At 46.0% G+C, this 25000-nt stretch overlaps 1 protein-coding gene across 7 annotated transcripts in view; it reads left to right on the top strand.

Moving 5' to 3' along the window:
- zmiz1a (zinc finger, MIZ-type containing 1a) overlaps nucleotides 1–25000 on the top strand; it is a 140820-nt gene that overhangs the window by 115677 nt on the left and 143 nt on the right. For 2 of the 7 annotated variants that reach the window (XM_048232971.1, XM_048232977.1), the window contains 18 exons: nucleotides 12153–12288; nucleotides 13170–13284; nucleotides 14038–14255; nucleotides 14744–14942; nucleotides 15332–15676; nucleotides 16117–16299; nucleotides 16410–16484; nucleotides 16649–16817; nucleotides 17095–17236; nucleotides 17570–17798; nucleotides 18310–18415; nucleotides 18684–18844; nucleotides 18956–19023; nucleotides 19175–19243; nucleotides 19394–19641; nucleotides 20203–20366; nucleotides 20787–21110; nucleotides 21300–25000. The exon at nucleotides 21300–25000 is cut by the window's right edge and continues 143 nt beyond it. In XM_048232971.1, coding sequence (XP_048088928.1) covers nucleotides 12153–12288; nucleotides 13170–13284; nucleotides 14038–14255; nucleotides 14744–14942; nucleotides 15332–15676; nucleotides 16117–16299; nucleotides 16410–16484; nucleotides 16649–16817; nucleotides 17095–17236; nucleotides 17570–17798; nucleotides 18310–18415; nucleotides 18684–18844; nucleotides 18956–19023; nucleotides 19175–19243; nucleotides 19394–19641; nucleotides 20203–20366; nucleotides 20787–21110; nucleotides 21300–21407 — 3059 coding nt within the window. In that variant the 3' untranslated portion in view covers nucleotides 21408–25000. The remainder of the gene's footprint in view (nucleotides 1–12152; nucleotides 12289–13169; nucleotides 13285–14037; nucleotides 14256–14743; nucleotides 14943–15331; nucleotides 15677–16116; nucleotides 16300–16409; nucleotides 16485–16648; nucleotides 16818–17094; nucleotides 17237–17569; nucleotides 17799–18309; nucleotides 18416–18683; nucleotides 18845–18955; nucleotides 19024–19174; nucleotides 19244–19393; nucleotides 19642–20202; nucleotides 20367–20786; nucleotides 21111–21299) is intronic. The other 5 variants (XM_048232972.1, XM_048232974.1, XM_048232975.1 and 2 more) reach the window with 5 other exon arrangements.

A 25000-nucleotide genomic window follows, 5' to 3' on the forward strand; every position in this document is an offset into this window, starting at 1 on the left:
AGTTTGGAGAGACAAAGCCTCTGATGGTGGGAACAGAACTCCTGTTCATCACAGAGGTGTAGACCTTGCATATGGGAGTGAGACTGTGAGGTTTGTTTGGGTGATTTACCTTCCCATGAGATTCTTGGGTAATAAAGAGTGTTCAGACAAACATCTCCCTCAGATCAACTGCCACAGGGCGCAATGTCACCAAGAGTTGGATTGTTCACCCACGAAGTAGGAACGTCAGCTGGGGTTAGACTGCTGTGAGACAGGTTAGTTTTGCCCTACTGATGAATGTGTTGCAGTGCTAACCTGCCATTCATTTGAAAAAGGTAAATGTTTCATTTTCTATAATCACACAAATTGTTAAAATAGAATAAATTACACAGGCAACCGCTGACAATGACGACGTGAATTAGAAGTTCACGCTTCTTTGGCCCAGGTGTGATTTAAAGCTCTTGCACTCCTCATAATGAGTCACTCATTCCCTCTCTCCTTCTTTCTCTTGCTCTCTTTGAGGGTTCTGTTCTTTCTCCTCTGAATGTGCATAAACAGCACGTCTTGTTTTCCATTTTGACAAGCAAAAACACAGCCCTCCCAGATTTGGTTTGACAGGTGTACTACACAAGCAGGCAGGGCAGAATAAGCCTGTCTTTTATTTCTTTATGAAGTATGTATTGAATTGAATATTTCATTTGTTATCCTGAATTGCTTAATATTTCTTTTTTATGAATGCCTGAGCTACATTGGGAAAAAACTAAGGCCGAGTTGAACAGACATATTGGTTTATAGCCAGTAAACATCAATAAACATGGTGGCATACAAATAATGAGTTATACAGCATGCTAAAAGCATGCATAATTATGAATAATGTTTTGCTATCTGTCCCGTAAAATTGAGTTACAGCCAGCAGTTGGCCTGAATTGCAAGTACCCAAACAGCTGTAGTGGGATATTGAGCTGTATGTCAACTCCAGGGTTGGTTTCCCCGCATTTGGTTTGCTCTGGTGCATATAAAAATGTGTTAGTGCTGATCAGATGTGCATTGATAAAGCATTATGTCCTCATCTCTCACCATGGAGGACATGCCCAAGCTGAACTAGCGGCACAAGGCTATAAAGTAGATTTCTGAATGTGTCTCTTGCAGTAGGGGAGAGCTGAACGTTGCACAGCATTACAAAGCTGTGGTCGTACAGCAGATGTTCTCACATTTGGTTATTTGTGGTGTATGTCTCAATCAGTATGTATGTGGGCCAGGGAGGGAACTTATATGATCGCGTATATGAGAGTGTGCATAAGTCACAGCGGAGTATTTCACACCTACGGCTTCTCAGTGGTCATGTTTATCCAAAGTGGCGTAGGCCTCGAAAAGCGGGTTCGTCTGAGAGAGCAGCATTTGTGATTTCAGGAAATTGAGACTTGCCTGATTTAGAGGGTTAGTAGTTACGGACCCGATGTTCCTGAGCTGCAGAGTTAAAAGGTGTGTGAGTGTTTGTGTGTGTGTGGGTGGATGGGTGTGTCAATATACTCTTCAGGTCTCTTAATCTGAAGAGCTAGGAGGTAAAGTGTTTGGTTTACTTAGTTTCGGGGAGTGTTGTGTGACTCTGTAAAACACAGAACAGATTTGACATATCATGTCATGTGTCATGCAGCATAATTAAATAATGCTCATATTGTGAGTGCCTCAAGAGAAGTAACATTTGCAATTAATGGTTGTGCTCACTTAACATAGAGCTTGATCTCATGATTTAACCACATGCAGCTATTGGGAAAAAGAGAATAGTGGAATAGAGGGGGGGGGGGAACCATGGAGAGAGAGAGAGAGAGAGAGAGAGAGAGAGAGAGAGAGAGAGAGAGAGAGAGAAAGAAAGAAAGAGAGTGAGAGAAGAAAGAGAGGGAGTAAGACAGAGAGAAAGAGAGAGTTAGAAAGAGAGAGGCCTTGAAGCTGAGCCAGGTGTCCTCCTCCCAAGGTAAAGTGGATTCCTGCTGTTCGTGGAACTGGTACTGTATCCCAGGCTTTGATTTCTCCGTCTGTCTTGCTGGAGTCGGCTAAAGCAATTATTCAATCAATAAACAAGAGGATTGAATGCCAGGCGGCGGTCGCCTTGGACCTGGAGGCCACTCTGGACGTCAGGTGTATTCGAAGGCAGTTTGACAGAACATGTGCTGACTTCTGTGATTAATACCCAGCTTGTCCACTTAGTAAATTTGACCTGGTCAAGTTTAAGTCGGAGTTCCTTGTAAAACAGATCTAAAAGGATCTCCCAAGAATCTCCTAATTCTCCTAATTCAGCCTCGTGTTTGTTTAAACACCTTACAGGGAAGCTACACCAGGCACGTAACTGAAGCGCTCCGTTCACGTTGCATCTGCTGCAACAATTAGCAACGCCTGGTGTAGCTTCCCCTGTTAGGCACACAATCCTGTTTTTGTTCGTGTAGCCTCGTGTGTCACACCTTATTGGGGCTCCAGCGAGCTCCTCCTATCAGATCCACAGCTAGCCTCTTGACAGGGTGTTGATGTCCACACCTGCTGTGGAGGCTGCGGGAGACTGCCGGTGCCCTGATGAAACCAGCCAGGGCTGTTTAGAGCGCCGCCACCACTCCAGCTGAGTTTGGGTGAAGATCTGTGTGTATAGTCGTGCCTGAATTGTGTGAGTAACTTCGTTTGTGCTGAACAGTCTCATAGAGTATTGTCTTCCTGCAGTCAAGCAGTTATGCCAGTTGTAGTGGGATGTGTGTGTGTGTGTCTGTTATCGTTATTTTGTGCTTTTGTGGGGACCGGGCCCATGGTCCTAAAATAGTCACACAAAGGGGTTTATGCTTCCATTTGTAATTGTGCTTCAGTAAAATGTGGCTGTGTCATGTACAACTGTGCACATCACCTACGGATGAGGATTTTGCGCAAAGAGCCCTCACGCCCTGTTGTTCAGTCGCACTTTTGCTGCTGACCTTATGGCCCACCATTAATGAGGTGTGTGTGTGTGTGTGTGTGTGTGTGGGGTGGGGGCTTTGGCTAGGAGAATGCCAGCCTGTAACAGGGTCCTGGTCTGCCACCTCCAACCCACCCCGGCCACCATCTCTGTCGCCCCCCCTCCCTTCATATCTGGCCGGTCCCCTCCAGCATCTGCTCTGTCCTTTAATTAGGATCATCGCAGACGTAGACTTAACGCTCCCCCTCCGCTAAGGGCAGCCTGTTGCTCGGGGAAACCGTCTGGCCAGCTCTAAGCTCCCCTCCCTTGTTGTGTGTGTGTGTATTTCTGTATGTGTGTGTTTGTGAGTGTGTGTGTGTGTGCATTTGTGTGTGTTTTCATATGGCAGGTCACCCACTGTGATAAGCTGACAACACGGGGGCAAACAGACACACACACACAAACACACACATGTTCACTTGGCAGATGACCACAAACAGACACAAACTCATACAAACACACAGGTGTCTGCTTTGGCTTGGAGACACAAACACACACAGTTACATGCACATTAATTTGGTCTGTTTGGCACACAAATTCACACACACACACACACAGTCCAATTCCCACTAGCGTAAAATAATAAAGGCCTCAACAATCTCACCATTACTTGTTATTGCCCTTTGAGGTGACATAACATTCATTCTCTTATTCAGTTTCAAAATAATTTCTTGCATAATGCTGCAAAGATTTAGAATATCACCACGCAAGCACACACACTAGAAATATCCCCACATCTCCACTGATACTGATGCAGATAGAGGGCCAGGGAAGCTGAATGATTTGGTACGGCATGGAAAGAGCCGATATTACTGCAGTATTTGCCCATCATTGCCCTGTAGGGCCTCCAAGCTTCCCTTGATGACCTGAATTAAAGTGTAAAGATGTAGGTTTGGGGGAAATGACTGTTCTCTCTCTCTCTCTCTCTCTCTCTCTCTCTCTCTCTCCTCTCTCTTCCCCCTTTTATCCATCCTCGGTAAATCAGCTTTGCAGCCTTCGAGGAGCGCTGTGCATTAACCAATTGCAAATTGAATTTAGGTTGGATTGATGTGGAGGCAACTTAGCAAGATCTCGGTGGGAGGCCGAGAGGCTGGAGCTTCCCCCGGCTGCTCGGGCTTAAGGGGGCGTATGCTCCCGCCACCGCCGCTGTCGCTACCACTGCCGCGCCCCAGGAAGTCTAGCTGGGTCCTCTGGCCTGGATGGGGGGGTCGTGTGTGTGTGTGTGTGGGTGTGTGTGTGTGTGTGTGTGTGGGGGGGGGGCACTATTGTTTGATTCTTTGAAGACTGCGTCTAAAATATGGGGACAACCACAACCTGACCTACTTGGGATGTGACACGATTAGATGTTTACTGTCAGTTGTCCCATTGTCTGACCGCATTCAAATGTGTCTATGGAAGTCTGTATTGGTGGTCCTTCTTTGCAATCTAAGCATTGTATTGTGGGATTTGCAGGGTGCTGAGGCATGACTTTTTACACTGGAATAAATGTGTGATGATTTAGTAATTTATTGAGCAGTCTGGCATTTAGCATATTAAGCGTTTTGGTGTCTGGCATCAGTATCATGCTTTTATGTATCTGCTGATGTTTTGATGTTCATGTTCATCTGGAAAAAAAAAAAGCTGTGGACAGGCTCTCTTTGTGGAGAGGCACATAAGGACAAGACCGCATTTGGAGTCAATTTGTGTGGCATTAGTAAAGGTCTTAATCAAAACGGGACATCCAGCATCTCTATCAGAGGACCAGCTGTGGTGGCTGGGTGTGATGTGGCAATTGCTGGCGTAACAAGTGGAAAGTAAGCACATGGAGGGATGCCACAGGAAGACAACATTGAGGCGATGCTCCAACACTGGAGTTGTTTCATTCTTGTATTTCCATGTATTGCCATATTATAGTTTTACTTTAATATTATAGTTGCTGTTTGTTTCTCATGGAGATTGTTTCTCATGGAGAGTGCTGCATGTATTTTTATACACACTTCAGTTCAGATCCATTAGACCCACAGGGCTGTCCTGAATTGATGTGCTTTTCTACCTCTTCAAGCACTTAAAGAGCTTTACAGAGTAATGCCTCACATTCACCCGTTCACTCACCCATTCATTCATTCATTGATGGCGGAGGCTGCCATGCAAGGTGCCAGCCAGCACATTGAAAGTATTTGCGGTTCAGTGTCTTGCTCAAAGGCACGTTGACAGGGTGGTAGTTGGGCTCGAATCAGCAACCTTCCAGTGACTGCATGACTCCTCCTACCTCCTGAGCCATCGTCACTCATGCATGTGGCTTGCATGAGGCTGGAGGAGCAGAAGCAGCCAGAGAGGTTAGAGGGAGTCCCCACTGATGAGCTCGTCTGAGGGGCTGACTGAGGCACATCCAGCTCGGCTCCAGAACAGAGAGGGGGGGAAAGGAAGGACAGTGAGTTGGAGAGAAAGAAAAGAAGAGAGAGAGAGAGAGACACAAGATGTGTGAGCAAAAAGGAGTGAGAAAGAGGAGCAATGTAAGGATGGTGATCCATAAAAGTGGAGAAACATGTATCATCTGTCCTAGACTGGAACAGATGGATGAAGGGACCTTTTTGGACGGCTTCATAATTAGACCAACGCAAGCTTGGCGACAGAGAGTGTATGGCTGCCACATGTACAGTACATCAATGCAGTCCTCAGTCTCTGCTGAATATATATACACTGCTCAAAAAAAATTAAGGGAACACTTACAGTTTTCCACAATTGTTAAAACACATTTTTTGAAACCCTCCATCCTCAACCAAACAGTGTCAGAGTACCGATCCAGTGTATGATTGAAGTGTTCCCTTATTTTTTTTTTAGCAGTATATATATATACTGCTAAAAAAAAAATACACACCACAGCTATGATGGCTATTTCGCAAACCTCCTAGTATGTTGCCAGCTGTATGCTTTTGCAAGAGTGATTGTTTAGTGTTAGACTTAAGAGTTAAAGCTGTGGTGGGCTTCCCCTTATCCCTCCCAGGGTCCCTCTCTTCTCCGTCAGTCCCTCTCTGTCCTACACATCTGGTGGTTTCAGGCTGAGGAGCAGGTTGTTGGGCACAAAGCCCCCATCCTGCTCCAGGTAGACTGGTTTGTTCCAATTAATGGCTGCACTGTGATACAGTTAACTGAATGTAACCTACAGTGCACACACACACACACACACACACAGAGAGAGAGTGGGGGGCATTCCCCTGGCAGCCAAGTTCCAACCATTCAGTCTTTTCACATTATCAGGTTGGCATGGCCGGATCATTTGTGGCATCTGGACAAAGACAAAGAGGCTTTAGACGCCAGGCGAGTGGTGTTGGTGGTGATGGTGATGTGAGGTTAGTGTTGATTTTAGAGGGGGTTTGTGGGCATCTCATCTGTGCCACGGTGCGGGCAGTGCCAGGGACTGGAGCGCGAGACAGCCATGATTTATTAGCCCTCACCCATGCGGGCAGCCGGGGCTGCTGGGATTGTGGGCTCTGTGTCCTGCTTGGCATCCCATTTAGTGGGGGCCTGAACAACAAGTGCAGAGAGAGAGAGAGAGAGAGAGAGAGAGAGAGAGAGAGAGAGAGAGAGAGAGAGAGAGAGAGAGAGAGAGAGAGAGAGAGAGAGAGAGAGAGAGAGAGAGAGAGAGAGAGAAAGAGCTAGAGATAGAAAGTGAGAGGGAAAAGATTGGAGGGTGGGGGGTTCAGGCAGTGGATTCAACGGTATTTTTGTCTCCTTTTTTCTGATTTAGTTATTTTTCTTTTTTTTGTCCTGTTCATTCCAAACACACTGTAGATGCTGTAGAGCACTGGACACACACACACACACACACACACACACACACACACACCACTCTCCTAGGCCCTCTCAGGAATGTTTATCCCGGCCTCCGTGCTGCTTGTTGAGTAACTATGGTTACGGCTCCCTTGCCGTACAACTCGTCCAACACTTTTAACACAAAGGATACTGTGACACTGAGTTAAAACGTTATTAGTGTTTGTTCTGAATGTGTTACTTTTGCATCAGAAACATGTTAGCTTGTCAGTTGGACTAAGGAGCTAATTCTGAACTTTTATCATGCTCTCAGATTCTCATTCAGCCTCTGGAAATACTTTGGAGTGACATGCCTTTACAGGCCTTTACATTTGCCTGTACATATAGTTGTTTCATTCAAAGTGAGGTGCAAGTAACCATTAACTCATTGTCATTTAGCGTTTATTGCAAAAGATTCTAAGGTTGTTGTGAAGTGAATGAATGTGAAGTGTTGAACAGAGAACTCAGACACTGCTGGTCACAACAACTACTAGCCTTACAGGGATACTAGTCACACTTGTGTATTTATGTGTGTGTGTGTGTGTGTGTGTGTGAGAGAGAGAGAGAGAAAGAGAGAGAGAAAGAGGGGGTGGATGAGTGTGGGTGGATGAGATCATTTGCAAACATGAAAAGGTTGATGAAGGTCCCAGGGCAGAAACGGGAGAGGTGTAACCTTTTAACTACAAGGACATTGAGAGGTTACTGAGACACTGTCTGTGGTGTGTATCTGTGTGTGTGTATATTCATGTCTGTCTGTCTGTCTACTGCTTGTATGGGATGGACGACTGGCAAGAGACCAGTGATGCGGATAAGGAGCAGGTGTCCAGTGCAGAAAAGGGAGAGAGATGAGGTGTGTGCATGTGTGTGAGGTGTGTGCATGTGCGTTGTGGTTTGGGAGCCTTCAGCATCAGCCATCCCTGCTGCCTCTGGTGTGGAGACAGAGTCTACAATATGGCTGCTTTTGTTTACATGGTGGACACAGGTGGACACATTTGCCAGCTAGCATACTTGATTGTATGCACACACACACACACACACACACACACACACACACACATCAAATAATTCTTGTAGCCCTTTTAGTTTCCCAGCACACAAGCAGTGGTAGCTCCTGATGGCCCTCACTGAACAGACGTGGGGCCTTGACAGAGAAACCAGTGGTGAAGGGGGAGAAAATTGAAGAAGCATCAAGCACCAGCACACACCATTTTTCATTTATCTCATGGGGTCACTGTGGCTTCAAGCTGTATCGTCGGCTCACAGAACACACACACACACACACACACACACACACACCTCAGATCCATTACTGCTCTTAACTGTGAATGACCAGCAGGCAGTGGGGCTGGGGCTGTAAACCCACAGATGTATCAATAAGTCTCAACTGCACCGACGCCTGGGGGAGCAGGCCTCAATAACACAGAGCACTGACTGGAACGCCGAAAATAATAGAGAGGACCTAATCCTGTTTTCATCTCTGTCAACGAGAGAGAGAGAGAGAGAGAGAGAGAGAAGCAGGGAGAGGGAGGGAGAGAGAAAGAAATGGAGAGAGAGAGAAAATGTTCAGAGTGGTGATTTAGGAGTCAGCATTGACAGATTAGCTTGTTGGGTGGCAAGTTGGCCGTTAGATGCAGCATGTTTGCTCTTGTGTCTGTGTGTGTCTCTGTGTGTGTGTGTGTGTGCGTGTGCTTGTGCTTGCGCGCGTATCTGTGTGTGTGTTTTGGATGTGTTCTGTTGAAGTGTTTAATGTAGTGCGTAGTGCAGTCTCTGAGTTCTAGTTTGGCCGTGCAGCGCTCTGTGAGAGAGCTGTTTGGCCCCTGCTGAACTGGCTGCAGACAGAGAGCGGGGAGGCAGACAATCCTTACATTGTGTCCTCACTGCTCCCCAGTGGGAACGGCAGGGAGAGAGGCCAGCCAAGGGGTTGGGACAGAGAGAGAGGGTTTATTTGTGTTTGTCTCAGTAGAAGATACATCTATATACTGTGGGATTTATTTGTGTGTGTGTGTGTGTGTGTGTGTGTGTGTGTGTGTGTGTGTGTGTGTATGATAGGGAGCGAGAGAGATTGTGTCTGGTGTGTGTTGTGTGTATGAGTGAGAGAGAGAGAGAGAGAGAGAGAGGGATTGAGTGTGGCGAGATGGTAGTGGCAGTAGTTGACAGCAGAAATCACTGAGCCTGTTAAAGTCCTCTGTCTGCTATCTTCTCTCAGTCATGTGAAACCCTCAACCACACTCACACACACACACAGCCTCTTTCTGTCTCTCTTTCTCTCTCGATGACAGAGTGGCAGCCTCTGTGTGAGCGGTTCTGCTTGACCAAGGTGGTGATTTCCTGGAGCGATAAGCTGGTGTTTAATACTGGGCTTTGGGACGGGGGGTGTAACTCCACCCGCTGAACTGAGGTGTGGTGAGACGAGACGAAATGAGACGAGCTGAGAAGAGAAGAGACGAGACCCTCTCCTCCTCTCTCCCTCTCGCCACTCACTCCCACACTCCTCTCTTTTGTTGCCGTGTCCATGATCCGTTCTTCACAACTCTCTCTGATGATTTGTGAAGGTTGTAATGGAAGGGGCTGTCGGACGTAACTCACCTGTAGTAAGTCTGTTAGTGATCAGCAAGTCAGGGAACCCCACTGATGAAAGGATTTTCTCCAAGGTTTTCCCCAGGTATTTTTATGCCTCTGACTGATTTGTGAATGTGTGAGAGAGGAGCTGATGAAGCAGCTCAACTGTATTGAGTCTGTTAGTGGTGGGCGATTATGGCCCACGCCAGTGAAAGGTATTTCCCCGGTCCCTTTCATGTTGCCATTTGCTAGGCTGACATAAGCAATGTCTCATGTGTTGTCAGTATGCAAATGGTCTGCGACCGGAAAACCACACCGGGCAGAGGCACTGCGACAACTTATAAGCCGTGGACAGACCGCTGCCAATTCGCTCGTCGCCCATTGCTTGTCGTCTCAAAAGCTGAGACATTGTCGTGCAACGTCTTGTGTGGTAAATTGTTATTTTGCCTGTTATCGCTACGAGACGCTACATTTTCATTAACATTCCTCAGTTGCTTGTTGCCAAATCACTGCCAGTCTTCTCCTGTCTGAGTGTGGCTTTGCCGGTGGTTTTGCTGGCATGGTGTGCCATGATGCCATCATGTTGGAATACAACCCAGTGGTGAGTCTTAAGTGTACTTAGTCTTCTGTAGAAAGGCCTGTGTTGCCATAGGCTTTACATAAGAGCATCCCATAATTACATCAGATATGTCTGTGCTCTGTTGAAATGCGACACATGGTCCACTCCGTTGGCCGTTTGTTGACAGGTTTGAGCACAGTATAGACACACTTGCTAAACCACTTGATCCAACCTCACCGTGAGACGTTCTGAAGTATGTTTCACTTAACCATGTAGCCACTACGTGTAAGCACTTCATTAATATCTGTTCTGTGGTCACTAAACTCGTGTCCTTGCGGTCTGAAAAGGTGACGGTGCAGGAAATCAGCCAAACGGGTGGGGCTCTCACGTGTATAGCATATGGGAGTTGGGTGCCTCTATCGTGCTGTGGCTGTGCTGTGGGTGTGTGGTGCGTACTGGCTGTTTCTCTGGCCCTGGGTGGCTTAGGGGGCAGTGAAGGGCACCCGCGGCGGGGTGTTCGCTCGGTCACATTGCCACCCCGAGGTCTGCCTCGTTGACGGCTGGGGATCGATCGCCCAGAGCAAGTGCCCAGAGTCCGCCTCTGTGTTTGTGTGTGTGTGTGTGTGTGTGTGTGTGCGCGCTGCCACCTGCTTCAGCAAACCACGAAGGAGAAAAGCCCAGCTGCTTCAACAGAGAGACGGAGAGGGAGAAAAAGAGGGGGAGGGAGGAGAGAGATGGGGAGAGAGAGAGGGGGGAATGAGAAGGAAAGAGGGGTGGAGGGAGTGAGGGAAGGAGACACAGGGACAGGGGGAGAGAGAAGAGAGAGAACAAAAAAGAGAGGGAATTAGAGAGAGGGAGATGACTGAAGGAGAGAGAGAGAGAGAATAGAGAGAGGGAGAGAGATGGGGAGCTGAAAGACTGCTGGCACCATCTGTACACATCTTTTGTATTCCACTCCATACACGTCTTCACACTGCGAGGATGGTGTGCTCAAATGTGCTCAGTGTTCAAATGAAAGACGGAGCTGCCTGCTGGGGCCAAGATGCAACACTTTCACAAGATGGATGTGTGTGTGTGTGTGTGTGTGTGTGTGTGTGTGTGTGTGTGTGAGTTTGTGTGTTTGTGTTGAAGTTTCAGGTTTATGTCTTAAGGATTGTTCTGTTCTGAAAACAGTGTTTTGTTTTGCCTGCTCTCGATCCAAATGCCTCTGGTCCTTAGGTGTGTTTGTGTGGAGAGAGAGAGAGAGAGAGGAATATATTTTTTGTCCTCTGTTTGCTCTCTCTGCGTATCTTATCCCCTCTATCCCTCCTTTTCTCTCTCTCTGTCTCTCTTTCTTCCTTTCTCCCCCGTCTCTGTTACAAATCTGTTCTCTTTTCTCTGGTAGTGCTGCAGATTATTAGACTGAGGGTGATGAAAATGTAACGTGAGCACTGTCTCTTCAGTGGAAAGTCATAAGAATCACAAGCACTGGCAGCTGCCCTGGGGCCACGATCTCACACACACATACACACATGCCTGCACTAGAACACACACACACACACACACACACACACACACACATTCACATACACATGCAAGAAAACACACACACATAAACACACACACACACACACACACACACTCACACATGCCTGCACTAGAACGCACACTCACATATATATACACACACACACACACACACATGCCTGCACTAGGACACACACACACTTTCATTTTCCATCAGGGAGGAAGAGGGGAAGTGCTCTTTTGTAGCTTGCATGGGGATAGAGATTGACTGCAGATGAAAAGCACATGATGTGATCAAGCGCTCAGAGAGACCTCCAGTAGCAGGGAGGCTGGAGCAGAAGTCCCCCCATGCCTCGCACTGGGGCCAGGGCACCTCCTAGTGGTCATAGTGTGGAACTGCTTGACTATAACTAGCTCAGCGTCTAACCCCACACACATACCCTATAGAGGAGAGGATTCAGTGTGGATCCCTTCAGTGTTACTTTCAGATGGCCTTCTTTAGTTCCACTTAAAAAGCTCTGATTAAGGATTGTTTTTAGAATCCTCCCGAGAGTCAAACTATTCTTATTGTCAGGTACACAGATACGTTGTAGCAATGACAAAGATTCTTAGTCTGAGGAGGTTTCTGTGTCAGATCTCTAGTTGCCTTTGAAGCTCTTCAGGTTGTGTACTATTCCTGCAAATCCCTGCATTCCTGTATCACGCAACTGTGCCATTTTGAGTGCTTGACCGTTTCTCTCTCTCTCTCTCTCTCTCTCTCTCTTTCTATCCCTGTCCTTCTGTCATCAGCGCTGCTGTCTTCCTGGTGTGAGGAGCTGGGTCGTCTGCTGCTGCTCCGGCACCAGAAGTCTCGACAGGGCGAGTCGCAAGGGAAAGTGCCCATGCAGCCGCCCATGGGCCCCATGAAGCCTGGCCTGTCTCACGGGTGAGCACAGCACAGCACACATTACACAGACACAACAGCAACACAGCGGGACACTGTGGATGGTCATCATGGTCATGATGGCACAGTGAATGGCAGACTTCATTGTTTCTTCATTCAGTGTTTATTGTCTTTTTACAATGCTTGCTATATTCCTACCCTAAGTACTTGATTACATGTAGCCTTTCAGAAGGCACTTCTTTCTATAGTAACGTAGGATATATGACCTCTATCTATAATATGATATATATTTACCGGTAATTATATATAAGGATATAGTTTTTATATTATAGTTTTTAGTGGTTTACATATATATTTACTTTTTTGTTTTGATACATCGCTCATAAGGGCAGCCGTGGCCTACTGGTTAGTGCTTCTGACTTGTAACCGGAGGGTTGCCGGTTCGAACCCCGACCAGTAGGCACAGCTGAAGTGCTCTTGAGCAAGGCACCTAACCCCTCACTGCTCCTCGAGCGCCGCTGTTGTTGCAGGCAGCTCACTGCGCCGGGATTAGTGTGTGCTTCACCTCACTGTGTGTACACTGTGTGCTGTTTGTGTTTCACTAATTCACGGATTGGGATAAATGCAGAGACCAAATTTCCCTCACGGGCTCAAAAGAGTATATATACTTATACTTATACTTATACTCATGTAAAATTTGGGTTGGTTGATCTACTTTTTTATAATGTTAGTAAACCTGTTAGTTTGGTTTAGTCACTCTAGGCTAGGGCAAGCGCTTCTTCAGTATGTGAGCAAAACTCCGTCTCAGTGAGTCACATTTCATAGAGAGTGATTGTCTGTTTAGTCTGGCACTCTAGAGATTGACTCATCTGGGCCTTCACAGTGGCGAGTTCCTGACGTTACTGTTTAATCTGTCTCCACAGCGACGGGTCATTTCCGTACGACTCGGTCGCCTGGCAACAAAACACCAATCAGCCTCCTGGATCACTCTCCGTGGTGACCACTGTCTGGGGTGTAACCAATACGTCACAAAGTCAGGTGAGAATCCACACACATGCACTCACACCCACACATACTGTACACGCGTAAACACACTTGAACACGCTTAGATGCATATATACAGATTAACAGTGTGCATGCTCACACATTTTCAGTATGCATCACATACTGTAGATTTGCATGTAGAACTACAAATTCAGAGAATCACTCTCACACACACACACACACACACACACACACACACACACACACACACACACACACACACTCACTCAAGCATATGCCTGCAGCTGCCCAACCCATGACCACAGCACTTTCATGTAGTGTTCCAGAGAATTAACTTTTAAGAGGCGCTCTCTCTCTCTCCCTCCCTCTCACCTCCCTGTTTTGACTGTCTCGCAGTAGACAGTCAAATTTTCGGGAACTGTGGGAGTAAATGATGTCTCCACCACAGGCCCCGCCTATTGGTTTTGCAATCCTCATCCCTTTTTTTCCAAATAACTCCTGTGTTTGCTGCGCCCTTATTGCTTTCACGGCTGCTCAAGATATTCAAGGATAACGCACAGGGGGTGGAAAAATGTGCCAAAACAAAGCAGTTATTGTTAGAAAAGGAATGATCCAACCTACAGTGAACCTCAGGTGAAGCCTGATTGGTTGAGGTGGAAATACAACTTTGCTAGCACAATCCCACTGTGTGTGTGCACACTGGGATTCATGTCCCTCAGTGTTCCTCAAGTTCCTCATCATCTTCCTCGTCCTTACTGGCCTGTTCTCTCTCTTTCCCTCTCTCAGGTTTTGGGGAACCCCATGGCGAGCGGCAACAACCCCATGAACCCCGGCGGCAACCCCATGGGCTCGGGCATGTCGGGGGGCAACCCGGGCATCAACTCGCCCCAGTTCCAAGGCCAGCAGCAGCAGTTCTCGGGCAAGGGAAACAGCAACCAGGCGTACATGCAGCAGAACATGTATGGCCGACCCAACTACCCCGGCGGAGGGGGCTACGGGGGCAGGTGAGTGTCCAGCTGTACAGTAGGGCCGGGGTGTGGACGGGGAGTCGCGCTGGTTGGGGGTATTTGTGTCAGAGTGTGACTTTTCAGCACTATTAAGACATGTAATACCAATAAACCATAGATTATAATGCATATTTAGCTGCTAGTACAGGGGGTTCTATGAGGAGATTTGAGTTATACTATCTGTAGTCGTCCATGTGCCTTTGTATACACTAAAGCTTATATATATATATATATATATATATATATATATCCTATATTAAACCAGGTAAATTTCTTGTAAAGATTTAAGATTTTTCAAGAGAAGAAAGCAGCAAACACTGTTATTATAGTCAAACACGAACAACACAAACAAAACACATTTCAAGCATAGCATGCTTCATGTTGTGGGTGGGAAATGATATGGAAGTATAATTGTGTCTCATGTTCTCAAAGCAAAGTGACATATTAAAAGTAACTTTGTGAAACTTTGGCTTGTGTTCCTACAGTTACCCTGGCGGTCCCAACACTCCCGGAGGTATGGGAATGCCTCCCCATTCCCGACCGCCCTCCGACTTCACCCAACCTGCTGCAGCTGCTGCCGCCGCCGCAGTCGCTGCCGCCGCCGCCACGGCAACCGCAACTGCCACGGCAACGGTGGCCGCCCTGCAGGAGACCCAGAACAAGGACATGAACCAATATGGACCGGTAAGAGGCCCTTACACACACACACACACACACACACACACACACAACATTTTATGTAGGATTATGGTGGTGATGATGATGATGACGACGACGACAAACTTTCAGCTCCATTATACTTGGACACATAATGCACAGTACACCCCACTCTAAACACACCGCAATCACAGCACAAGTTGAATGAGTTGCTTAGCAAACTAGCACAAACATGGACCTCCTGTTGCAGCACAAGGATTTGGTTTTACTCTTGGTCAGTGCTGAGCCACAGAAGCATCCTTGCCTCTCTTAGGTCGGAGGACAGATAAGCTCCCCCAGCGTGATGAACAAAAAGTCAGTTGCACCCACATGCTCAGGCACTCTGTGAGTCCTAATGCGGCCTGCCTTCTGTACAGATGTCTTCCTCTTTCCAGATGGGACCCAACCAGGCGTACGGTGGCCAGTTCATGAACCAGCAGGGGCCCCGGGGCCCACCCTCCCTGCCGGGCAACATGAACCCCATGGGCGGCGGCATGAACGCGTCCAACATGGGCGGGCCTCCCATGGGCATGAACCAGCCGCGACCCCAGGGCATGGGGCCCTTCGGGAGCCACGGTCAGCGGATGCCCCAGCAGGGCTACCCAGGCCCCCGGGGGCCACAAGGGATGCCCATGCAGGGCATGAAGAGGCAGTACCCGGGGGAGGTGGGTGCAGGCACCATGGCAGCACCACTGAGCGCTAGATCCCCGACTACATTCACAGTAGGCACTACAGTTATGCTGGCAGTCTTGCCAGGCCTGATTAAATGCTGGAACATGTACTGTATTTTGTAGACCTAAAAGTAAATGTATTTATACAATTACTGTATTACTGTATACTCAATTAGTAGTGCTCAATTCTACCTATACTGTCTGTTGCAAAAAAAGGTTCTTAAGTCTCATCTTTTATTATTACCATTTTGGAGAAGCAATACATCTTACAAAGTCTTTCCTAACTATGTGCCAAAAATATAATTATCATATCTGCGAGAGCAGCGTGAAATACATCAAATTCGGCTGTGTAATGAGGCAGAGAAATCATTTCCTTTTGGCGTTCATCATTCATTTCCTGTATTGTCACGGTAGCCAGTGATGTAGGGACTGATAGGATAGCAGCGCACAGTCAGTGACCGATGGCTCTCTCCACTCCCTCTCCTCCCCAGAACAACTACGGGGGCCAGCAGTATGGACCAAACAGCCAGTTCGCCAACCAGCAGGGGCAGTACGCCAACCCCAACGCCTCTCGGCCGCTCCCCTCGCCCAACTACCCCGGTCAGAGGATGCCGGGGCAACAGAACCCTGGCCAGTACCCTCCACCAGGTGCAGGCATGGGCCAGTATTTCAAGGTGAGCTTTTATAACTCAAGAAATACCCATGACCTTCTCTAAATACATTTTTTTTAGTGTCGTGTTGAACACATAGTGATTATTTATGGTTTTATCTTTCATCTTTACAGCCTGAGCCATTTAATGGTCAGAGTAATAATTTCTCTGGGAGTGGATTCCAATATAACCAAGGGAATATGAACGGGGTAAGTACAGCAGCAATATTCACTATCAAAACTTTATTAGTACAGTATGCCTATCCATATGCTGCTACTTCTAAGTGCTGAGTCTACTTGCAACTTTGCCAAAACGATTTGGATTTGGTTTATTGTACATCTGTTCTGATGTTCGTGTGTGGATGTCTCCTCAGGCTCCTCGGCCGGTGGGTAACTACCCGCATTCGCCGGTACCCGGCAACCCCACGCCCCCCATGACCCCAGGAAGCAGTATGCCGCCATACCTGTCGCCCGGCCAGGATGTGAAGCCGATATTCCCGCCCGATATCAAACCAAATATGAGCGCACTGCCTCCGCCACCAGGTACATGTCTGAACAGTGTGCTTGAAAAGGACCCGTCCTGCACTAGACAGTGTATATTTATAAAATGTCTATATTATTTATTACATGTTATGTATTTATAGAGATGCTTCATGTATAGCAGGTCTATACTGTGTACTATGAATATCTGTAAATGTAGTCCACTCAAATCCAAGAAAACATGTATTTTAATCTACATCTTGATTTAAGCTGACAACACATCTGCTTAGTTCTGACCTCATGTTTTCTCTCTCTCTCTCCCCCCCCTCTTCCTCCCCAGGGAATCCCCATGAGGAGCTGCGTTTGACCTTCCCTGTGCGGGACGGTGTGGTCCTGGAACCCTTCCGACTGGAGCACAACCTGGCCGTCAGCAACCACGTGTTCCACCTGCGACCCTCCGTGCACCAGACGCTCATGTGGAGGTGAGCACACCTGACCGCCGCACCACAGAAATTAACACGCACGACGGACAGAGAGAAATAGCGTATTGGTATTTAAAAGCTAGGGAGGTAAAATAAGATGTGAAAAGAAAGTGCTGTTTTGAAATGACATCATTGTTTGAAGTAGTTTCTAGATGTGGAACCATGTCTGCTGGATGGCATCAGTGCAAAAAAATAAATAATTTGTCGTAACTACACTTCTAATTGCTAAAAATTATAAATTTGTCAGGGCTAAAATCGTGTCAAAATCACTTGACAAAACTTGTGGCTGCTCGGCAATACTGGTACCGATGGACTGTGTCTCTCTGACCTCAGGTCGGACCTGGAGCTGCAGTTTAAGTGCTACCATCACGAGGACCGTCAGATGAACACCAACTGGCCAGCGTCGGTGCAGGTGAGCGTCAACGCCACGCCGCTCACCATCGAGAGGGGCGACAACAAGACGTCCCACAAACCCCTGCACCTGAAGCAGGTGTGCCAGCCGGGCAGGAACACCATCCAGATCACCGTCACGGCCTGCTGCTGTGTGAGTATCACTTCTGCTGTGAGTGTGTGCGTCACTGTGTGTCTGTGAAACATTTCACCGCAGTCAATCTCGTCAGTTTTAAAACAACTGAACAAAACAAAAAAAACAATGAAACATTTTTTAACTCATGGATTGTGTTAAATCAACAGTATTTAGCAACTCTGGGGCGGGGTAGCATAGTGGTAGTAGGAGCAGGGCTAGCATGCAGTAGCCTGAAAAGTTGTGGGTTCAGTTCCCATCTTCCACTGTTGTGCACTTGAGCAAGGCACTTAACCCCGAGTTGCTCTGGGGACAATGGCCCTTGTAATATAATTGACATGTAAGTCACTTTGGATAAAAGTGTCTGCTAAATTAATAAATTCAAAGTTAAATCTAAACTCTGGAGATACCAGCATTTTGTATGTTATGCGCATGTTATGTTACCTGCTTAGATGTGCGTTTTCCTGAATTTATTCAAGTTTACAACATGAGGTACTGTAGTCAGGTTGAAAGGCTCTTTGTGCTCATCCTGGTTTGTGTCTCCCTGCAGTCGCACCTGTTTGTGCTGCAGCTGGTGCATCGGCCGTCGGTGCGCTCGGTCCTGCAGGGCCTGCTGAAGAAGAGGCTGCTCCCAGCTGAGCACTGCATCACCAAAGGTGCCCCCACACCACAAACACCTTCCCCACGCTCCTGTTCTCTTTACATTCTTCCAGACTTTTTTTTTCTTCTTCTATTTTTTGTATCTCTTTAGTCGTCCTTGTGGATACTTCTTTCCACCTTGATCTCCACATCAACCTCTTCTTGTCTTCCTGTTCATTTTCTTCATGTGTCACCTTATGACATGACATTTTTTTTGTTGAGGTTTTCCAAGCCCACTTCCATCCTAACAATATCTGTGTTTCCCTGTTCTCCGTGCTGCTCCAGTGAAGAGGAACTTCAGCAGCGTAGCGGCTTCGTCTGGGAACACCACAATGAACGGAGAGGACGGCGTCGAACAGACGGCCATCAAAGTGTCGCTCAAGTGTCCGATCACCTTCCGGCGGATCCAGCTACCGGCGCGGGGACATGACTGTAAACACGTACAGGTGAGCGTCCCCCCCCCCCAACAGCATATGCCGTCTGTCCTCTGTTCCTCTGTACGTCAGCCATCTTTAAATCCCCAACTGCGACTGATGGTCTTTGTTGTCTCTTCGCAGTGCTTTGACTTGGAGTCCTACTTGCAGTTGAATTGTGAGCGAGGGACGTGGCGATGTCCAGTATGCAAGTAAGTCAGCGATGCATAACTTTTCCTTTTTTCTGGAATTTTCCGTTTTTATGTTTGTATGCTTTTCCGTATGTATGTTTTTTTTTGAATGTGGGTTTGAGATGTTTTTGAAGATTTTAGAGTCATTCATGTTCGCTTGTCTCTCTTTCAGTAAAACCGCATTGTTAGAGGGCCTGGAAGTCGACCAATACATGTGGGGCATCCTAAACGCTATACAAAAGTAAGTAACAGTAGTTTTCCAGTTCATGTTCAGTACTGTATGTACTCTTCTTCTCCGATTTCCAGAACTTCAACCTGGATCATAGGCTGTAGTCAAGCCTTGCACCTCAGCGCGAGAACTGCCCTTTGAACTTTAAAATCCCTCTTACAGCTCGGAGTTTGAGGAGGTGACCATCGACCCAACATGTAGCTGGCGGCCGGTGGCCATCAAGTCGGAGATGCACATCAAGGAGGACCCTGACGGACCGCTGGCCAAGCGCTTCAAGACCATGAGCCCGAGCCAGATGATCATGCCCAACGTGATGGAGATGATCGCCCAGCTGGGGCCGGGGCCGTCGCCGTACCCCAACATATCGTCACAGCAACAAGGTGGAAACAGCGGCGAGTACGGCAACCAAGGTAACGACTCTTCGCACTTTGGCCGTTCTTCTGTCTTCCCTGTTCTATAAAGAAATATAATTTAATATAAGCAATATAAACTTTGTCCGATGGGTGATTTAATAAGTCATCAGATCAGAGGCTATACTGTCTAAAGTTTATACTGTATAAAAGCAACCAAGATACCGAGTCCTGTCACAGTCACACATGAGCTTTGATCATTCCTCAGTCTTTCCTGCTCAGCTATGTTAACCTTGGCTTATGGGTGAATAGCTATTTATGTATGGGCTAAGCTATATTATTTAAAGGCTAATTAGTCATTAGTTACCTGCTATCATCTGTCAGTTTCCAGATGTCATTTTGATTTCCAGAATCATATTGATTGAATACAGCCCTTGCTGTATTTTTGGGATCAAAGTACTAAAATACTCTTTTGACTATTCATTCGAACAGTACACAGTACAGCACAGTACTACACTGTACAATATCACTCAAAAACAAGTTTTAGATCATTCCCTTTACTATTGTATTTCTGCAGTGTAAATGCTAACCACTCTCTCTCTCTCTCTCTCTCTCTCATAGGCAACAATTTCCAGGGGCACGGGAACTTTGACTTCCCCCACGGCAACGTTGGAGGCTCGTCGGTGAATGACTTTATGCATGGCCCCCAGCTCTCCCACCCGCCAGACATGCCCAACTCACTCATGGGCCCGGACAAGCCCCTCAACCACGGCATGCCGGACTCAGTAAGTGCCACGCTGGACATCTGAAACAGAGCAAACACAAAACGGCATCTCTAAATCCTTTTGATGAGCCAGTTTTACAATGTTGTTATTGTAGTGACACCAGCATCTGTAAAGTGCAGACTTAATATACATGATGATTGTATGCAGATTTTAGGAAAACATAATTACTTTATAAAATCTGTATCATATTGAGCTGGACCAAAACATTTTTATGAATTTAACACTGAGGGTGTTGTGAAATTGAGAAAAAATCACTCCAACAAGCAAACAAATTATCTAGAAACAAGCAGCAAGTAGTTTAGCAGTTGGGGCAAAATGTGAGTCCTGACCTTTCTTTCTCTCTCTCTCTCTCTCTCTCTCTCTCTCTCTCTCTCTCTCTCTCTCTCTCTCCTCTCTCTCTCTCTCTCTCTCTCCCGTCAGGTACCTCATTCTGTCAGCACTGACTCGCCCCACAATCCCATGCAGCATAACCTGCACGGGCCGTCCCACGGGCCGGGCACCCCGTCAGGCCAGCCGCTCCACCACGGTGGTCCCCCAGGCCAGCAGCCCGGTCGCCAGCAGCCTCCCCAGCCCCCTCAAGCCCAGGCCCCCCAGCAGCAGGCCCAGCCACAGGCCCAGCAGCAGCAGCAAGGCCCCAACAGCCACCCACACCCGCACCCCCACCCCGACCTCGGCTTCAACCCCTCGGGCGGCCTGGATGGGTCGGGCCAAGTGCCGCCAGATATGCCCGAGCCCTCTCTAGATGTAAGTACAGACATTAGTCCGCATGAGGACTCTAGGCCCTGGTGATACTGAGCTGGCAGAGGGTTCTGGATTAGTTGGATTCACAGGGTTCTGTTTTCGTTTTTTAACACCTCCTAATGAATCATTTGCTTTGATGGCACACAACCGGTTTTACTGATACACTATTTCTCCTTGTCTCTTTCCCGACAGCTTCTCCCTGAACTTGCGAACCCGGACGACCTGTTGTCTTACCTGGACCCCCCAGATCTTCCCAGCAATAACAACGACGACCTTCTGTCCCTGTTTGAAAATAACTGAGACGATGAACACTACAAACGGTGGGGGGCTTCCTGATTTGGACAACCACAGTTTGGGGACAACTCAGTACTTGATGAAAAGTAAAAAAAAACACAAAGATGCACTCCCTCTCTTCTTCCTCACAGTGGACAGATTTCACAGACAAGTACAGGTTGACTGAACTGTTTTATGAAAACAAAGAAAGAAGGAAAGAAAGTAAGAAAGAAAGAATTATGTAATGCTTCTGGCATTTGCACTGGCGGCCATAGAGTGATACTCTGGGGGGGAAAAAGACAAAATGACAAAAGAAAAAAAACTGTGCAGCTATCCTGGGTTCATTTTTTTAAAAGACATGTGGGATCTCAGTGTGTGAATCTTCTCAAAAATGTAGTAGCATTTTTTTACTCGGTTTTATTTGATCTGAAGAAGATAAAATAACTCAATTTGTCAAAAAACGTTTTAAAAAATCCATTCTGGCCAGTGTGTGTCCTACCATTTCTTGTTTTTGTCAATCAGTCAGGAAATCGTTGTGTAACTAACAGTTTGTTTTCCAGTCCGACCAGTAGCACTGTTTTGATTCTAGAACATCATTTGAAAGCACAAGAGATTTATGGTTTTTTAACCTCTATTTTTTTCCAAAAAAAAAGGAACACATCACAAAGGGATGAAGGCTATCAACCACAATCGTCAGAAAAGGAGACTTGTTGTAATCTCAAACCCAGAAATGGTTTTCATATTGTCATCACGTTTGTTCAAACATTTGTTTGCTCGTAAATGCTTGTAAGGGATTGTGTATTTATGGTATCGTGGTCTACACCAAATCTTTGCCCGAATTAGCTTGAATAAGGAACGTTTTCGAACCTACAATGAGTGCACTGAGATATTGGTGCTTCTTGTGTGGCATCTGAAACATATCTCGTGTGAAACATATCCATCTTATGACACTGTCATATAGCCAAGGGGCGGCATGAATTTTGTTATGTAGAATTCTAAGCCAGGGTGTCTATCCTAAATACCGAACACCAAGAGATAAACAGGGCCGAAAGCTTTGAGTTAGTTGATAACTACATGAGGTTTTTGCATCGATGACCCATGCTGTTAGTCACAGTGTCTTTGGCATTGACATCCATGTAATGTAATGTCTGTCTTCACCCACGATCACTTTCCTACAACTAGGTGTGTGTGTGTGTGTGTGTGTGTGTGTGTGTGTGTGTGTGTGTGCCAGCCAATGCTTATGCCCTTGTGTGGAAACGCTCTATGTCTGAAAGGTTTCTGATTAGAATTCTCTAAACTTGCTTGGTTAAGCTTATTTTTTCTAGAAGGGATACCTCTGTCATTCAAAAGACATTTGGTATATTTTTAGACAAAAAAATGGCACAAGGTCTTTTAGTAAATTGTCTTTTTGAATAAATTGCCACTTCTCACCTATTCAGCGGGGAATCGGTATTTCGTCACCAAAGATAGGGAGAGGCGACAGATGCATGTCTGTAAGCTATACGGCGAAGGATTGTTGGATATGGCTCAAATCACCCTTGGTTTTCCCCTGTTACTGAAGCCCAGAAGTTCACATCTTGCCATCTTTATTGTGTTCCAAAATACACTATATGAGTAAAGTGCTGTCCAGTATGCAAATGTATTATTTTTTAAAAGAAAGAAACTATTGTAAATATCCTTGTGAATATTTTTGTATCGTCTTAGATGATATTTGTCCTTTTCTTTTTCTTTTTCTTTCGTAAAAACCGACTGTCCATGTTTGTCTGGCTCTGTGCCCTGTGGTCTGTCCTCAAAAAGCCCCGACCTTTGACCTTAGTAGGATCAGTGGGCTCAAACACACACACACACACACATAATCACAGATCTCTCTGCATAAGCTATAACTCTCACAGGTTTGTCTGCTGCTTGTTCAGTCTCTCCCTCTCTCTGCGTGCGTCGATCAGAACGCACGCAGGCCGCACATTTTCTTGTTCCATCAGGGTCACATGGTTCTCAGGTGGCGGCCAGCTCTAAACTGGACTTATCCCCGCTACATGGCGCCGATCCATTTCAGAGCGAGCCGCCATCGCTGCCCAGTCACAATAACTTCTGGATTTTGTTTTCCAGGTCCTGTTAAGCAATATTAATGTCACATGTTGTTATGTTGTTCACTCTATCATAGATACAAATACATTAATTGTACATCCACTAAAGAACTAACATTCTCCTTGCCACCTGAATCTTATATATGGTGGGTTGAGCAACCAAGATAAGTGTATCACACAAGGGGCTGTCGTTGTACTGAAGAGACCGTGTTAATATCAGAATTGTTCGTAAAATGTCAATATGTACAAGTGGTATTTTAAAAACTATATCACAGCCTTACATGAATTAAATATATGATATTGTTTTTATTTTTGTTATCGAAAATGCAGCTTTTGGAAAAGCTACGACCATTTTAAAAAAATGTGTATCCCATTTGTTGTTTTCTTTTTTCTTTTTTTTGTTTTTGGTTTGTGTTTTTGGTAAATTATTTTGTATTGGTTTTATTATTGAAGTGTAAGGCTAGAAAGATGATTTCATTTTAACAATATGTAGTCATGTACTGATTAAACACAAAATCATTTAAACATGTTACTTCAAAAGGCATATGTGTGTAGAGAGCAAATTTGTCTCAGCGCAACATGATTTTAGGTAGCGTTTAATTCAGCATAGTCACTGATAAACAAATCTGTGTATCCTACCATTGAAATGAATCATCTTGACAACATGCAGCCACATTTTGTGTTTAATCATTATATCATCTGATATCTATCAAACTATATAATGAAATTTCATCAGATCAATCATCCATTTGTAAGTCACATGATGCTGTTGTTTACCAAGGAAATTAAGTTCAAAAGCATTTGGCCCACACTTTCACTTCAAATAATCGTCGTCAAAAGGAATCATTTTACTGTTTTCTTTTTGAGGGTAATTTTTCTACCTACTCCACAAACAACAGGAGAATTTGGTGTCCACCTGGCCAGCTTAGTTGTGCCTCGGAGGACCAGCTAGGCCGAAACAGTTGACACCCACAAAGATGCCTGTACATATTGTAAATGAGGATAAAGACTTGTTAACAGAAATGTATTCATCTTAACTGGGAATGTGCATTGTTTCTTCAGAGTTATTGAGAAGAAAAAAAAAAGAAAAAGCTTGCGACCCCACCCCCCACCCGAAAAACAAACAGCTGAAAGTGGGAAATAATGGATTTTGTCAGTTTTGTCAGCATATGTGGATAGCTCTTGCCATTTGTTTCACCTTTTGTGATACTCTGACCTCTTTGGGAAGGAGAAAGTGGATAAAACTCTTTTACCTACATGTAATATGTCACCTATGAGTACCAGCTGATCACCTGCATACACTCAAGGTGCTATAAGGCAAAAATATATGAAAATAATTAAGACATTATTTGGGAATGCTCAAAAGTTTGGAAAATAAAGGAAATATGAAGACATATATGGAGGTTTTTTTGAAAGATTGTAACCAAATTCATAGTTTGTACACTTTTTATATCATGATCTGATAACAAATTTAAATGGTACAATCTAAGGTGATTCACACAAAAAGTGGCCATTGTCTTTATGTTTGTACATTGT

Source organism: Alosa alosa, chromosome 22 (assembly GCF_017589495.1).
Source record: "Alosa alosa isolate M-15738 ecotype Scorff River chromosome 22, AALO_Geno_1.1, whole genome shotgun sequence".
Lineage (NCBI taxonomy): Eukaryota > Metazoa > Chordata > Actinopteri > Clupeiformes > Clupeidae > Alosa > Alosa alosa.